The sequence below is a fragment of the Leptodactylus fuscus genome, chromosome 5, assembly GCF_031893055.1.
Source record: "Leptodactylus fuscus isolate aLepFus1 chromosome 5, aLepFus1.hap2, whole genome shotgun sequence".
In the NCBI taxonomy this organism is placed as follows: Eukaryota; Metazoa; Chordata; class Amphibia; order Anura; family Leptodactylidae; genus Leptodactylus; species Leptodactylus fuscus.
In genome coordinates this window covers 215,387,310-215,404,251 of record NC_134269.1, presented here as the reverse complement: position 1 = coordinate 215,404,251, position 16,942 = coordinate 215,387,310, and the positions used below count along the sequence as shown (strand labels likewise).

Below are 16,942 nucleotides of genomic sequence, written 5' to 3'. Positions count from 1 at the left end.
CTTAGATAGCAACAGGACAGAGATCACTGCCAATAGGAAACACAATGGGGCCAGTATAATATGACTTGTACGCACCGCCCTCGCCACTTTCCTAAAGGTGGGCGGTGCAGGGTTGGCGCCAGATTTATCATCGTTTGCACCAGTTTACCGATCCCTGAAATCAGCACCAGCTACAAGAGATTTCAGCGCGGGCACACGGCCCCGCGACGGGCGCACATCTTCATTTTGCCAACGCGGAGGGAGTAGGACTGCCTCAAATTCTGGTGCAAGGTCATAAAACCTTGGGGCAGATTTACTATTCTTAGTCTACATGCACCAGATCCATCACTGTGGTTGATGCCGGCTAAGAAATTTGGACTAAGATCAGGTCTTAAGACCACGTGGGTGTGCGGCCAGTATTTGTGCGTATTTAGCTTCATCTCCTCCATTGTGTCTTCACAGCCTTCCTTCCTTGCTGCGGTCGGCTTCACTATGACACATTCTCTGTTCTCATATATATTTCCCATTGTTCTTTGTCACAATGAAGGAAATGAAGGACAAACAACATTACGGGTGACGTAACCCTCCGAGAGGACAAACACATCCTTACCACAATCCCGAACTGCTCGGGCTCGGCCAGGTCATTGTATTCGCTCTTATACTCCGCCAGGGCCTGGAGTTGGTCGTCTTCTGGCAACTGCTTAATAAGGTTCTAGAAAGAGAATATAGAAACCCAATAAGTGACACCAAACACCAGTAAGTATATATTGGGGATTAGAAATGGGACAGTATACATTTTCTAATAAATCCCATGAAGACTCGCAAATTTTTTGGATGGAGCAAGCCGAGGCCACTTACTGAGATCATGGATTCTGTCAGCACTTCTTCATTAACCTCAAGGATGACATTTTTAATTTCCTCGTACGGCATCCGATAGGAGCCCAAGTAGATCGCTGTGTAGGAGAAATAGAGGGGTCACCGATGGATAACGCTAAATACAAGACCAACAAAAACTAGGACAAAAAAAAAAAAAAAAAACAGGTTTCCAGATATTATCTATGACAAACTGTGGCCCAATCCTCTGTATACAGCGGTACCGCCTCGGGACTTGCACCCGCGTCTGTCAGTAGCCGTGTGTTACATGTAAAATGCTTCTGTATTTTCTAGCTCTCCCCTTCTGCCTGCGTTGGTCTTTATGGTCCCGGATAACCTTGTTGCAACAATATGGATGACGGTGTTAAAAAAAACTCCTTTATACTTACCTAGAGTCTCAGAAGACCCTGCTTAGTGATACCAATGTGTGCCCATGGTCCGGGACCGCTGCACTGAATCAGTGAGAACGGTGCAGGCGCCAGGAGCACAGGCAATTGGTTAGTAGAAAGGTTTCTTATTGTTAATGTGGCCATTGATGGCAATACAAGAGGAGAATTTGGGAGGAGGTGTGAGGTATACAGATGGAGGAGGTGTGAGGTATACAGATGGAAGAGGTGTGAGTTATACAGATGGAGGAGGTGTGAGGTATATAGATGGAGGAGATGTGAGGTATATAGATAGAAGAGGTGTGAGGTATACAGATAGAGGAGGTGTAAGGTATACAGATGGAGGAGGTATGAGGTATATAGATGGAGGAGGTGTGAGGTATACAGATGGAAGAGGTGTGAGGTATACAGATGGAGGAGGTGAGCGGTATACAGACAGAGGAGGTGTGAGGTATACAGATAGAGGACGTTCCGTTCAGCTATATTTCTCAGCCCCCGGGGTCAGTTCGCACACGGGTACATGGCCAGCTATGGTCGCCGTACCTTCCCCCATACAGTGCCATATGCCACGTCCTCACCTACCAGGCCACATGCCGAGGGCTGGACAGCGGGCGAGGGCCATTGTAAAGTAAACTTGGCTAAACCTTCATTGTGCGGCCGGAGACCCTGCGGGAGGATTGTCTGCCCGACCTCTCCATCTGCTTCGTTGTCCTGTGACTAGTGTGTATGGAGACGGCGTCGGTCAAGGTTGTAATGAATCTTACAAGGTCTGTAGAGTTAGTGTCACCTACCTGATGGTATATAGAATACCGTATATACAAGCGATCACTGCTCTATGGAGTATACACACACACAAGGTTACACGTCTTATTCACACTTCACGGAAAATACCAAAAGTCTGTCCAAAAAGAGCCGAGACCAGCGGAGGATCCGGAGACTTTTATTTCCAGGACATTATGTTTTTTCCTATAGACGTCTGTGGAATTTCTTGCCAGGGCAACTAAAAATTGCCTTGTCCAAAAATAAAAACTAACCCAGTATTCCTCCATCGATCTGCACTCAAGTGACCGTCGGGAGAGGGAATTTTTTGCAATTTTATTAAAAAGAAAAAACTAAAAATTTCTCATGGACATTCAGTACTCAGAGCCTTTACTATGACACTTCATAATCAGCTCTTGGGGTCTCCAATTCTCGTCTTCATCTTTGAAATTTTTCCACACCTTGGGACTTTTTTGACCACGATTTTATGCATCATATCAGGAGCACAAAACATCTGCTCAATACCGTCCCTATAGTGAAACATGGAGGGGCCACTTCATGGTTTGGAGTGTTTTTCAATGGTTGGGGAAGGGAGACTGCGCTACTAAGCTTTCCCTCAACCCTGAACAAAGTAAAGAGGTATTATTAACCGGTCAGTCCTCAGCCAAGTGCTATGGTCTTATCACTGTTCACACTGGTTCGTATACTCCGCAGGCTATACATATACTGGGGCAGGGAGACTGCTCTATTTAGCTTTCCCTCAACCCTGAACAAAGTACAGAGATATTATTAACTGGTCAGTACTTGGCCAAGCACTATTGTCTCTTCACTGTTCACACTGGTCAGTACACTCCGCAGGCTATACATGTACTGGGGCAGAGAGACTGCTCTATTCAGCTTTCCCTCAACCCTGAACAAAATACAGAGATATTATTAACCGGTCAGTACTTGGCCAAGCACTATTGTCTCTTCACTGTTCACACTGGTCAGTACACTCCGCAGGCTATACATATACTGGGACAGGGAGACTGCTCTATTTAGCTCTCCCTCAACCCTGAACAAAGTAAAGAGGTATTATTAACCGGTCAGTCCTCGGCCAAGCGCTATGGTCTTATCACTGTTCACACTGGTTCGTATACTCCGCAGACTATACATATACTGGGGCAGGGAGACTGCTCTATTCAGCTTTCCCTCAACCCTGAACAAAGTACTGAGATATTATTAACCGGTCAGTCCTCAGCCAAGCGCTATGGTCTCTTCACTGTTCACGCTGGTCCATACACTCCACAGGCTATACATATACTGGGGCAGGAAGACTGCTCTATTCAGCTTTCCCTCAACCCTGAACAAATTACAGACATATTATTAACCGGTCAGTACTTGGCCAAGCGCTCTCTTCACAGTTCACACTGGTCCGTACACGCCGCAGGCTATACATATAGCAATGATTTTGCAGCTTTGTCGCAGGCAAGTGAATGGGGTAAAACAACAACACCCGGCACAGCTGCCAAGTAGATGACCTGAAGGTCTATAGAGAAGAAGCTCTTGGTCACACAGTGCGTCGATGGGGTGCCGAAAGTGGACCCTCTACCATTATTTATGGCTTATCCTATTAAATTGTGAACCTGGAAGTCCTTGTAAATAAGCAGCACAGTTTATGCCACCATGTAGGGCATACTTGTGGCACCGTATATACTTACACAGGTTCTGGGCAGTCTTTGGATCCAACACTTTGAGTTCTTTTGCCTTTTTCTTTGGAGGGCCTTTCTTATCCTCGGCTTCTTGCTCTTTCTTGACTGCGGGTGAAAAGAAGGGGTTAATAGAGCCTAAGTGGAAACTGAATACTGAACATTTCAGCTAAAGCGATGCCGTCCAAACCGCACACCACAATGAGCCCACACCCAGTCTGGGATACAAGGGGCACACCTGTACGACCGGAACGGGTTCAGCCACATAAGACACAACCTGCTCTTACATGTATGGATTTCATAACCGTGCCCATCATTGTCACAGGGCTGGTCTGGTGCCATATTATGTGCCAACTATTACATAAGCAGAGAGCTTTGTGCTTTCCATGGACTGAAAAAAATCTTTTCATCCTTGTATCTCATTATGGGAGCCCCAGCGATCAGAAAAACAGGGATTGGAAGCGTCCCCAATGTCTCCATGGGAATAAAACTGGTGCACTTCCATTCAGTTCTATGGGGCGGCTGGTCTGGTCATCTCTGACAAACCCATAGAAGTGAATGAGTTCTGGTCATGCAAGGGGCACACAGGGGACCCAGTAAGATGGGAGCCCCAGCGATCAGAAAAACAGGGATTGGAAGTTCCCCCGTATGCTCCATGTGAATAAAACTCTGTGGGTGCAATTCCATGAACTTTCCATCCACTTCTATGGAGCGGCTGGTCTGGTAACCTCCAACAATCCCATAGAAGTGAATGGGGATCTGGTCATGCAAGTGCACCAACACTTTATTCGCAACGGGCACACAGGAGACCCAGCGATCCCCAGTGATCTGACTTATATCCTCTATCCTGTGGATGTGGGTAAGAGGCTTCCGTGACAACTCCTTTAAGACCTTGTACTCATAGTCACTACACAGGCGGTTTTATACCACGTTCGCTCTATAGATTAAGAATTTGCGTTGCAGAAAATTGGGAGACTTCTCCATTTTGTAATATGGGGGACGAGTAAATCTCTGGTCTCGGTGTCATACAGGATCGGTTTACATTTCTCTTTGTATTTCCTATGGACAATGCAGGTGTGGAAACTTCTGCAACGTCAGGAATAGATTATATTAACTCTGTGAAGATAAACACCATGACGGGCCTGTATAGCATAAGAATACCCTATATGGGCCGAGGGGTCAGAGCAATGAGGAGGGGGGGGGGCCGATGGTACAGACAATGGGCCCTGTACAGATATCCATCAGTCCTTGTAGAGATTCCCATAGACTCCGCCATTATTGTAGGGATTATACAGGGGAAGGCTTCACAACGTGCACTGACCCCGAAATGGGGGTGTCAAGGTGTTCGTAGGGACCGGTTATATTGGTTCGGTTATAACAATATTTGCGAGATTCTACCTGTAGGTCCCCATGAAACTGCCACGGGGAACTAAAGATTTGTTCCAACCGAGCACTTCCAAATTGGAACTGCCATTGCCAACTCTGGCGTGACACCATGCTGTCTTCTGACATCAGGGACCACTGGGGCCTGTGACTGGGCCTCAGCAGATCATGTGACGTTGTGACGCTCCATCTTAAAACCAGCGCCAAATGACGCAGTGCGAAGATGTCCGAATACTCCGCTTGCGAGTCGGTAGCGTATCCATCCCATCTGGAAGTACCCCAAGACCCGTATGTCTACAGTGTAGAGTATATGAGACTCAGGGGAGCAGTGCTATGAATAAATGGTACATGGTGTATATCCCCAGGCCGCCATTTTTATACTGTAAGGGCCTTAAGACCAGGCCCAAGCAAGGTTCTGTTCCCTGTGGTCCAATGTTACGTACAAGCCTTGTTATATTAGACACCATGTACCACTGAGCCGCAGGGTTGTGTAGGATGTGATATATATATATACTGGCAGATGTTCCTCATCCTGCCCGGAAACCATGTGCATATACTCCGGGGAAACGCTGAAAGAAAGATCAACAACCGCCATTCACAACCATGTGAGGACGGGAAACAGGAAGGGTCATGTCCATTCAGTAATTCTAGCGGGAAACCCCTGTGTGTGCGGTGACCCTACATGGAGGCGAGAGGAAACGTCCAGGAAGAGTAATAGAGTGACGAAAGACAGGATGAGGCCCCATCTCAATAACATCCTATATGTTTACACACACACACTACAATAGATATAGTATATATATATATATATTCAATGCAGAGAATAAGATGAACAGGACGTATACAGACGCCAAGAATAAGGAACTGTCACCAGAGACAGCCCCTATAACTATCCGTCCTGCTCCAAGGAAGGTACATGAGGCCTTCACACATTACATGTAGTATTATAGCAGGGCCTTGTCATACATACATGGACAGCCGAGGGGCCTGCGGAGGATAGCCCAGGCCTCATGGTCAGATAAATGGGGCATACAGATAGGTATATAGTATATATGTGATACACGCACTTAGTCTCTCTCTACCCTAGTCATAGTCGTATTCTCCGACCCAGGATACGGATAACCTAGACCAGAGTATCAGATCGGTTGGGGGACCGCACCAGTCTGATATATATGTCTGCTGGAATAGAGAAGCAGCTCTGCACCTATACAGTGTACAGGGCTGGAAGCTGTACACAGTGTACAGAGCCTGCCCCTAGATGCATAACTTATATATACCTTCCAGCAGCTGATCGGTGCAGGATCCGGGTGTGAGACCCCCACCGATCTAATACAGGTGACCTCTCCTGTGGATGGGTTATGAGTATCCATCCTGCCTGGGTCACGGACACTCCTTTAGTACGTGACCGGTTACGTATTTGTGCACATTTCCAACTAAAATCAATGGCGGGGAGGATACGGAGCCGAAATAGGCGTTTATAGGGGCCGTCACCCAACTTTGCTCTCGATCAGGTCCAACACCATCTCTAAGATTAAAACGACTGCTTGCAACGTACATAACGCACGCCAGTCACGGGGAGCGCGCACTCGGTGTCGAATTGGGGCCTGCACAAGGGCCCATTGTGATGGCGGCGCCAGCTGTGAGTGCGGGGTAACGTATAGAAATGTGTCGGGAGAAATCCACCATAAGCGAGTCTTTAACCCACATGAAAGGCAGAAGAAGAACGTGTCAGGACTGCAGAGGGAACAGCTGGCTGCCATCCGGCTCCTACAAGTGGTTGGCACGCCGCAGACAGCTGCCACCGCCAGCTCGTGCGCAACATCTGCAGCAGATTACAGGGGGGGGGGAGCGGTCACGGCCTCTGTCCTATAAAGCATTAGAGCAGGGGTCAGTTAACCCTAAAGCCCGGCTCATGAATATTCAGCATATAGGATGCCCCCCTGGCAGGGGCGCACACTTTAGGGATTCTGTGTAAAGCGTACAGATGACAATGAGCCTGTGGTTCGGGATTAGTCGCGGCCCGTCCTCTGCAGAGATTACAGGACACGCTGACACCTTCCCCCCACCCCTCTCCGGGAATCCGTTTTACTGTCTGCGTCATTCACACAAAATGGAGAGTGCACTTAAAATGGCCCGGTGCGAGAAATAGCTAAAAAGTCTGCAGCGCGGCTCAAGTGCACACCCCTGCTGTCCGAAAGAGGGAACTGCGCGCCCGTAGAACTCTATTAGCAGGTCACGTCGACAAATGAGGTTAATTGAGATAGGAGGTGAATGAGCAGGAGCCGGGGGGGGGGGGGGGACCGAACCGACAAAGAGTGGGAACAATGTCCCTATTAATAAGAGGAGTGTGTGACAACTGCGTGAAATATCCCTGAAGGGAATCCCATCGCCGGCCGTCTTCCGCGCCAAGAAGTTACGCTTTATCACTCTTAATGCTTCCTTTATGGGGCCCCGAATAATGGGACTATTGTCTGAGCAAAACCAAAGTCATCCAGCTGTCGCTCTGCCCGCCCAGCCTGAGTCACCAAACTTTTACAAAGCAAGAAAGAGGATAAAAATAGAGGCAGCCTGGCCCGGGTCTGTGCTGCCCCCTGCGGGATAGAAAGGTGTAAAGTGTAATGGCACATAAATGACGTTATAGGGAACGTATAGAATAAGATGTATAACGTACTGTATAATAACACATGTGTGCAGAAAGAAACTCAATATGGAGGGGGGAAGGTCACAGGCAGGTCCACAACGATTATACTAAAGCAAAGGGTTAACGGTGCAGATAAAGAGCGACGATATAGTAAGTCAGTGGTGGTTCTCCGCTCCGGACATATACATATATACCAGCAGTCGGGCGACCTTCACCCCGCGTCAACGAGATCCCAAATGGATACGGAATGTTTGTTGGAACATCGGCTCGTGATACGGATCTGAAAAGCGGACGACACCTTTAAGATCTCGGAAACGGACCCAAATGTGCGTGAGAGATGGGGACATGCGGTAGTGCGGTCCAGGGACTGAGGTGAAGGGTTAAAAGGGACTGTACAGCGCTGCAGTATATGGTGGAGATTTAGAAAGTTATAGGGGAAAAAGAAAACTTTTTTTAGGACGATTTATAAGGATCTTAAAAACTTCTGGTAGGTTTAACCCTGTAGGAGCGTACGTGTAAATGTGTGCGTATACGTGTGTGTATATGTATATATGTGCGTGTGTATATATATGTGAGTGTGTGTATATATGTTCGTGTGTATGAGTATATATGGACGTATGTATATGTATATATGTGCGTGTGTTTATATGTGCGTGTGTATGTGTATATATGTGCGTGTGTATGTGTATATATGTGTGTATGTGTATATATGCGTGTATGTATATATGTGCATGTGTATATATATGTGTGTGTGTGTGTGTGTGTGTGTATACGTACGTATGTATATATGTGCGTATATACTGTATAAGCGTGTGTGTGTATATATGTGCATGTGCGTATATATGTGTGTATGTGTATATATGTGTGTGTGTATGAGTATATATGGACGTATGTATATGTATATATGTGCGTATGTATGTGTATATATGTGCGTGTGTATGTGTATATATGTGCGTGTATATACATATGTTTATATACATATGTGTATATATGTGCATGTGCCTGTATATATATGTGTGTGTATATACGTGCGTATGTATATATGTGCGTATATATAAGCGTGTGCGTGTATATATGTGCATGTGCGTGTATATATGTGCGTGTGTATGTGTATATACGTGCATGTGCGTGTATATATGTGCATGTGCGTATATATGTGTGCGTGTATATACGTGCGTGTGTATGTGTATGTATGTGCATATACTATGTGTATATACGTATGTATGTGTACAGTGTGTGATATATATATATATATGTGTGTGTGTGTGTGTATATACGTATGTATGTGTACGGTGTGTGAGTATGTATATGTATTGATTAAATACACACACACATAAACCACACACAGTGTATATATATATATATATATATATATATATATATATATATATATATATATATGATAGGATATAGGATATACTAAGGCCTGCAGCACATTACACGTAATGTAATCTGCGGTGATTCAGCGAGGAATGTTTCGCACACGTATGAGGGGCGCGGGGCGGTGACAGATGGGCGATCTCTGCGCCTCAGCACATCATTGTTTCTATAATAAACATGGCGCCTTCCTGCTTTTGTCAGTGAGGAGGAGGAGGAGGGGCAGGGTGGGGAGCGCACAGGGGGGGGCCGCAGCTGCACGGTGGATAAGGGGGCAGGACTGTCTCCATGGTGACGGGGCGCCAGCCAATCCCCGACCACTGACATCACTGCAGTCATCTGAGCCAAAAGTAGCTCAACTGCACACCCCTGGTGGCTGAAAAGTAAAAGTGCAGCTCAGAATAAAATAGTGTCATTTATTGGAAGAAAATCGCAAAAAAATGTAAGAAAAAAATTAGAGAATCTTCTGGTATAAAGCAGAGAGTGGCGGTATAAAGTGGCGTCATCCTAAAATAGGTCAGAGCGACAAACCGGACCGAAAACTAGTCAATAAGCAGAGAATTCTGCGCTGCGGTATAGGTTGGTGCTATATCATTAACAATGTAATATTAACCGCACAGTAAGATGTCACCTAAGATGCTGTAAGTCATGGTCTCACTACAGGACCACTGCCCCACCATATTAGAGTACTGGCTCGGTGGTCACGTACCTGAGCACCCACAAGGACACCACAGGCATCGGAGCCAGTGTCTGTGCACCAGGGTGCAGGGTATATACCGCACAATGTATGGATCAGGGCAATAGACTAGGTGTAACGTACTGCACACTGCAATAGAGAGGTCACACTTAGAGGAACGGTCCAGGAGTACACAGCAATGGAGATCTGAGCGATCAATACGTAGTTTTGGACAACCCCTTTAATTCAAATCTGTGGCAGTGTGACCACAGACCTACTGCACTATGTAATCAAGAAGGGATTCTGCGGTACGACATGGGGACGGATTACCATGTGGAGGCACCGACAGGGGATGGGAAGCCTGAGCGCACAGACATGAGGGCGATCTGGGCCCGGATAGAGAAGGAAAAGGAACCATAAGTGCTGGTAAAATGTAAGGGACGGGATCAGGGACGGGTATGAGCTGTAGTGCAGGGAGGACCGGGCCGCACTTTTACACCAGGACCCGTAAGCCTACTCACTTACTGAAGGGGGACATTAGAGGGGGGTCTGAGCCCCCACAAGCAGGACACAGAGACCAACCAATGTAATTCCAACAAGGTTCACCTATATAAAATAAATTCCTACCGGGCAGGGGCGACAGATTGTTATATCATTGGCCGATCCTTATGAGAAGTCATCGGTATCAGATCAGTGGTCGTCCGAGCCGATTGATGAGGCCGTGGCGCTCCAGACTATACCAAGCACCATGACCCCGCCGAAATAAGTGCGGGTTCTATCTCGCAAACCTCCCTGCCCCTGTAACTATCCTCATCTATGTGCACACGGCTGCCCCTATAACTATCCTCATCTATGTGCACACGGCTGCCCCTATAACTATCCTCATCTATGTGCACACGGCTGTCCCTATAACTATCCTCATCTATGTGCACACGGCTGCCCCTATAACTATCCTCATCTATGTGCACACGGCTGTCCCTATAACTATCCTCATCTATGTGCACACGGCTGCCCCTATAACTATCCTCATCTATGTGCACACGGCTGTCCCTATAACTATCCTCATCTATGTGCACACGGCTGTCCCTATAACTATCCTCATCTATGTGCACACGGCTGCCCCTATAACTATCCTCATCTATGTGCACACGGCTGCCCCTATAACTATCCTCATCTATGTGCACACGGCTGCCCCTATAACTATCCTCATCTATGTGCACACGGCTGCCCCTATAACTATCCTCATCTATGTGCACATGGCAGCCCTATAACTATCCTCATCTATGTGCACATGGCTGCCCTATAACTATCCTCATCTATGTGCAAACGGCTGCCCCTATAACTATCCTCATCTATGTGCACTTGGCTGTCCCTATAACTATCCTCATCTATGTGCACACGGCTGTCCTATAACTATCCTCATCTATGTGCACACGGCAGCCCCTATAACTATCCTCATCTATGTGCACACGGCTGTCCTATAACTATCCTCATCTATGTGCACATGGCTGCCCTATAACTATCCTCATCTATGTGCACATGGCTGTCCCTATAACTATCCTCATCTATGTGCACATGGCTGTCCCTATAACTATCCTCATCTATGTGCACATGGCTGTCCCTATAACTATCCTCATCTATGTGCACATGGCAGCCCCTATAACTATCCTCATCTATGTGCACACGGCTGTCCCTATAACTATCCTCATCTATGTGCACACGGCTGTCCTATAACTATCCTCATCTATGTGCACATGGCTGTCCCTATAACTATCCTCATCTATGTGCACACGGCTGTCCCTATAACTATCCTCATCTATGTGCACATGGCTGCCCCTATAACTATCCTCATCTATGTGCACACGGCTGTCCCTATAACTATCCTCATCTATGTGCACACGGCTGTCCCTATAACTATCCTCATCTATGTGCACACGGCTGTCCCTATAACTATCCTCATCTATGTGCACACGGCTGTCCCTATAACTATCCTCATCTATGTGCACACGGCTGCCCCTATAACTATCCTCATCTATGTGCACACGGCAGCCCCTATAACTATCCTCATCTATGTGCACACGGCTGTCCCTATAACTATCCTCATCTATGTGCACACGGCTGCCCCTATAACTATCCTCATCTATGTGCACACGGCAGCCCCTATAACTATCCTCATCTATGTGCACACGGCTGTCCTATAACTATCCTCATCTATGTGCACACGGCTGTCCTATAACTATCCTCATCTATGTGCACACGGCTGCCCCTATATCAGCTGCAACATGGACAGTCACGTGGATGAAGACCAGAACTATTGTCACACACATAGCGGTCAGCAAATCTCCCAGGGTGCGTTATAGCCCCCTAGAAAACCAGGCAAATGTTATAGGGTAAACCCGCACGGGATGTATGTGCTGCAAACCCACCGCGTCTGTGCTGGAAATCTGCAACAGCAGAAAATACAAGTTTCTAGTTGTGCAGGGACATTGCAAAAGTGCGAAAATCTGCAGCACAAACGCTGCGGGTTTTCTGCACATTTGTGTACATTTTGCACCACATATGATAAAATAAGTGATATAAGCCCCCGTATTATGTGACACTGATGGACACGAGGTCTATAGATCAGTCACACATTACAGTCATGTGACAGGACACAAAGCTGGAACACACACGAAAAACTACGTCACGTCTTACTCCATATGTTGTTACTTTTGTCTCCTACAACGTTAACAATAAAGCTTGCCTTGTCAGGAAGAAAAAAAAAAAAAAGTCAGGCAGGAAGCTTCCATCACGCTGAGTCACTCAGGGTGGGGCCGCCAGACAAACAAGTCCTTGCTCCATCTGGTGGCCAAAAAGAGGAACTGCAGCCATTAAAAACTATAAAAAATCAGCACAAAATTAACGTCTTACGGCTTATTATAAGGAGAAATCTTCCCGTAGACGCATGAGAAGACGTCTAGGACTCCTAAGCCTTGTCTTCAGTGCACACACAGATATCTAGGAGGATGAATAGAGACAATACAGGGGCCGAGACTGAAGCAAATGTAGCCTGTGACACAAAAAAAGGGATAAAATACATAAACTATAGAATACATGGAATTATAGATCCCCATACAGCGATAGTAACCCCTCCATGGCACATATACGGATATACAGTCCTATGAAAAAGTTTGGGCACCCCTATTAATCTTAATCATTTTTAGTTCTAAATATTTTGGTGTTTGCAGCAGCCATTTCAGTTTGATATATCTAATAACTGATGGACACAGTAATATTTCAGGATTGAAATGAGGTTTATTGTACTAACAGAAAATGTGCAATATGCATTAAACCAAAATTTGACCGGTGCAAAAGTATGGGCACCTCAACAGAAAAGTGACATTAATATTTAGTACATCCTCCTTTTGCAAAGATAACAGCCTCTAGTCGCTTCCTGTAGCTTTTAATCAGTTCCTGGATCCTGGATGAAGGGATTTTGGACAAACAATTCAAGTTCAGTTAAGTTAGATGGTCGCCGAGCATGGACAGCCCGCTTCAAATCATCCCACAGATGTTCAATGATATTCAGGTCTGGGGACTGGGATGGCCATTCCAGAACATTGTAATTGTTCCTCTGCATGAATGCCTGAGGATTTGGAGCGGTGTTTTGGATCATTGTCTTGCTGAAATATCCATCCCCGGCGTAACTTCATCTTCGTCACTGATTCTTGAACATTATTCTCAAGAATCTGCTGATACTGAATGGAATCCATGCGACTCTCAACTTTAACAAGATTCCCGGTGCCGGCATTGGCCACACAGCCCCAAAGCATGATGGAACCTCCACCAAATTTTACAGTGGGTAGCATGTGTTTTTCTTGGAATGCTGTTTCTTTTTGGACGCCATGCATAACGCCTTTTTTTATAACCAAACAACTCAATTTTTGTTTCCAAAATGAAGCTGCCTTGTCCAAATGTGCTTTTTCATACCTCAGGCAACTCTATTTGTGGCGTACGTGCAGAAACGGCTTCTTTCTTATCACTCTCCCATACAGCTTCTATTTGTGCAAAGTTCGCTGTATAGTTGACCGATGCACAGTGACACCATCTGCAGCAAGATGATGCTGCAGCTCTTTGGAGGTGGTCTGTGGATTGTCCTTGACTGTTCTCACCATTCTTCTTCTCTGCCTTTCTGATATTTTTCTTGGCCTGCCACTTCTGGGCTTAACAAGAACTGTCCCTGTGGTCTTCCATTTCCTTACTATGTTCCTCACAGTGGAAACTGACAGGTTAAATTTCTGAGACAACGTTTTGTATCCTTCCCCTGAACAACTATGTTCAACAATCTTTGTTTTCAGATGATTTGAGAGCGGGCTGTCCATGCTCGGCCACCATCAAACTTAACTGAACTTGAATTGTTTTGTAGAAAGAAATGGTCCAAAATACCTTCATCCAGGATCCAGGAACTGATTAAAAGCTACAGGAAGCGACTAGAGGCTGTTATCTTTGCAGAAGGAGGATCTACTAAATATTAATGTCACTTTTCTGTTGAGGTGCCCATACTTTTGCACCGGTCAAATTTTGGTTTAATGCATATTGCACATTTTCTGTTAGTACAATAAACCTCATTTCAATCCTGAAATATTACTGTGTCCATCAGTTATTAGATATATCAAACTGAAATGGCTGCTGCAAACACCAAAATATTTAGAACTAAAAATGATTAAGATTAATAGGGGTGCCCAAACTTTTTCATAGGACTGTATATACAGTAGGAGGAGCCCCGGGCCCAGCAGGTCACTATGGACAACTCTTCAGGTTTTCTGATTTTTCAGGGTTTGAGTGAAGTTGGACATTAAAGTTTCCTCCCCCCCCAGACACGTGCGACCGCCGCTGCAGGGAACCCCAATGTCATCATCAGTGAGACCCCCCCCGGTGACACAGATATAGTCATATAGATTTCCTTAAAAGTATATACCTGTATCTCAGCACCGGGTATATACTCTGTACGGTATCTCAGCACCAGGTATATAATCTGTACTGTATCTCAGCACCAGGTATATACTCTGTACTGTATCTCAGCACCGGATACTCTGCACTGTATCTCAGCACCAGGTATATACTCTGTACGGTATCTCAGCACCAGGTATATACTCTGTACTGTATCTCAGCACGAGGTATATAATCTGTACTGTATCTCAGCACCAGGTATATACTCTGTACGGTATCTCAGCACCAGGTATATAATCTGTACTGTATCTCAGCACCAGGTATATACTCTGCACTGTATCTCAGCACCAGGTATATACTCTGTACTGTATCTCAGCACCAGGTATATACTCTGTACGGTATCTCAGCACCAGGTATATACTCTGTACGGTATCTCAGCACCGGGTATATACTCTGTACTGTATCTCAGCACCGGGAAGATACTCTGCACTGTATCTCAGCACCAGGTATATACTCTGTACTGTATCTCAGCACCAGGTATATACTCTGTACGGTATCTCAGCACCAGGTATATACTCTGTACGGTATCTCAGCACCGGGAAGATACTCTGTACTGTATCTCAGCACCGGGTATATACTCTGTACTGTATCTCAGCACCGGGAAGATACTCTGCACTGTATCTCAGCACCAGGTATATACTCTGTACTGTATCTCAGCACCAGGTATATACTCTGTACGGTATCTCAGCACCGGGAAGATACTCTGCACTGTATCTCAGCACCAGGTATATACTCTGTACTGTATCTCAGCACCAGGTATATAATCTGTACTGTATCTCAGCACCAGGTATATACTCTGTACTGTATCTCAGCACCAGGTATATACTCTGTACGGTATCTCAGCACCGGGAAGATACTCTGCACTGTATCTCAACACCAGGTATATAATCTGTACTGTATCTCAGCACCAGGTATATACTCTGTACGGTATCTCAGCACCAGGTATATACTCTGTACTGTATCTCAGCACCAGGTATATAATCTGTACTGTATCTCAGCACCAGGTATATACTCTGTACTGTATCTCAGCACCAGGTATATACTCTGTACGGTATCTCAGCACCAGGTATATACTCTGTACTGTATCTCAGCACCGGGAAGATACTCTGTACTGTATCTCAGCACCGGGAAGATACTCTGTACTGTATCTCAGCACTGGGTATATACTCTGTACTGTATCTCAGCACCGGATACTCTGCACTGTATCTCAGCACCAGGTATATACTCTGCACTGTATCTCAGCACCGGGAAGATACTCTGTACTGTATCTCAGCACCGGATACTCTGCACTGTATCTCAGCACCAGGTAGATACTCTGCACTGTATCTCAGCACCGGGTAGATACTCTGCACTGTATCTCAGCACCAGGTAGATACTCTGTACTGTATCTCAGCACCAGGTAGATACTCTGTACTGTATCTCAGCACCAGGTATATACTCTGTACTGTATCTCAGCACCGGATACTCTGCACTGTATCTCAGCACCAGGTAGATACTCTGCACTGTATCTCAGCACCGGGTAGATACTCTGCACTGTATCTCAGCACCAGGTAGATACTCTGTACTGTATCTCAGCACCAGGTATATACTCTGTACTGTATCTCAGCACCGGATACTCTGCACTGTATCTCAGCACCAGGTAGATACTCTGCACTGTATCTCAGCACCGGGTAGATACTCTGCACTGTATCTCAGCACCAGGTAGATACTCTGTACTGTATCTCAGCACCAGGTATATACTCTGTACTGTATCTCAGCACCGGATAGATACTCTGCACTGTATCTCAGCACCAGGTATATACTCTGTACTGTATCTCAGCATTGGATAGATACCCCCTGTATCTCAGCACCAGCTATATACTCTGTACTGTATCTCAGCATTGGATAGATACTCCCTGTATCTTAGCACTGGGTAGATACTCTGCACTGTATCTCAGCACCAGGTATATACTCTGTACTGTATCTCAGCATTGGATAGATACTCCCTGTATCTCAGCACTGGGTAGATACTCTGTACTGTATCTCAGCATTGGATAGATACTCCCTGTATCTCAGCACTGGGTAGATACTCTGTACTGTATCTCAGCATTGGATAGATACCCCCTGTATCTCAGCACCAGCTATATACTCTGTACTGTATCTCAGCATTGGATAGATACTCCCTGTATCTCAGCACCAGGTAGATACTCTG

General features: G+C 46.0%; 1 protein-coding gene across 3 annotated transcripts in view; it reads right to left on the bottom strand.

Moving 5' to 3' along the window:
* Positions 1–16,942, bottom strand: part of DIAPH1 (diaphanous related formin 1) — a 152,654-nt gene that overhangs the window by 16,122 nt on the left and 119,590 nt on the right. For all 3 annotated transcript variants that reach the window (XM_075275283.1, XM_075275284.1, XM_075275285.1), the window contains 3 exons: positions 3,698–3,793; positions 838–932; positions 590–691 (listed from right to left, as the gene is read on the bottom strand). In XM_075275283.1, coding sequence (XP_075131384.1) covers positions 590–691; positions 838–932; positions 3,698–3,793 — 293 coding nt within the window. The remainder of the gene's footprint in view (positions 1–589; positions 692–837; positions 933–3,697; positions 3,794–16,942) is intronic.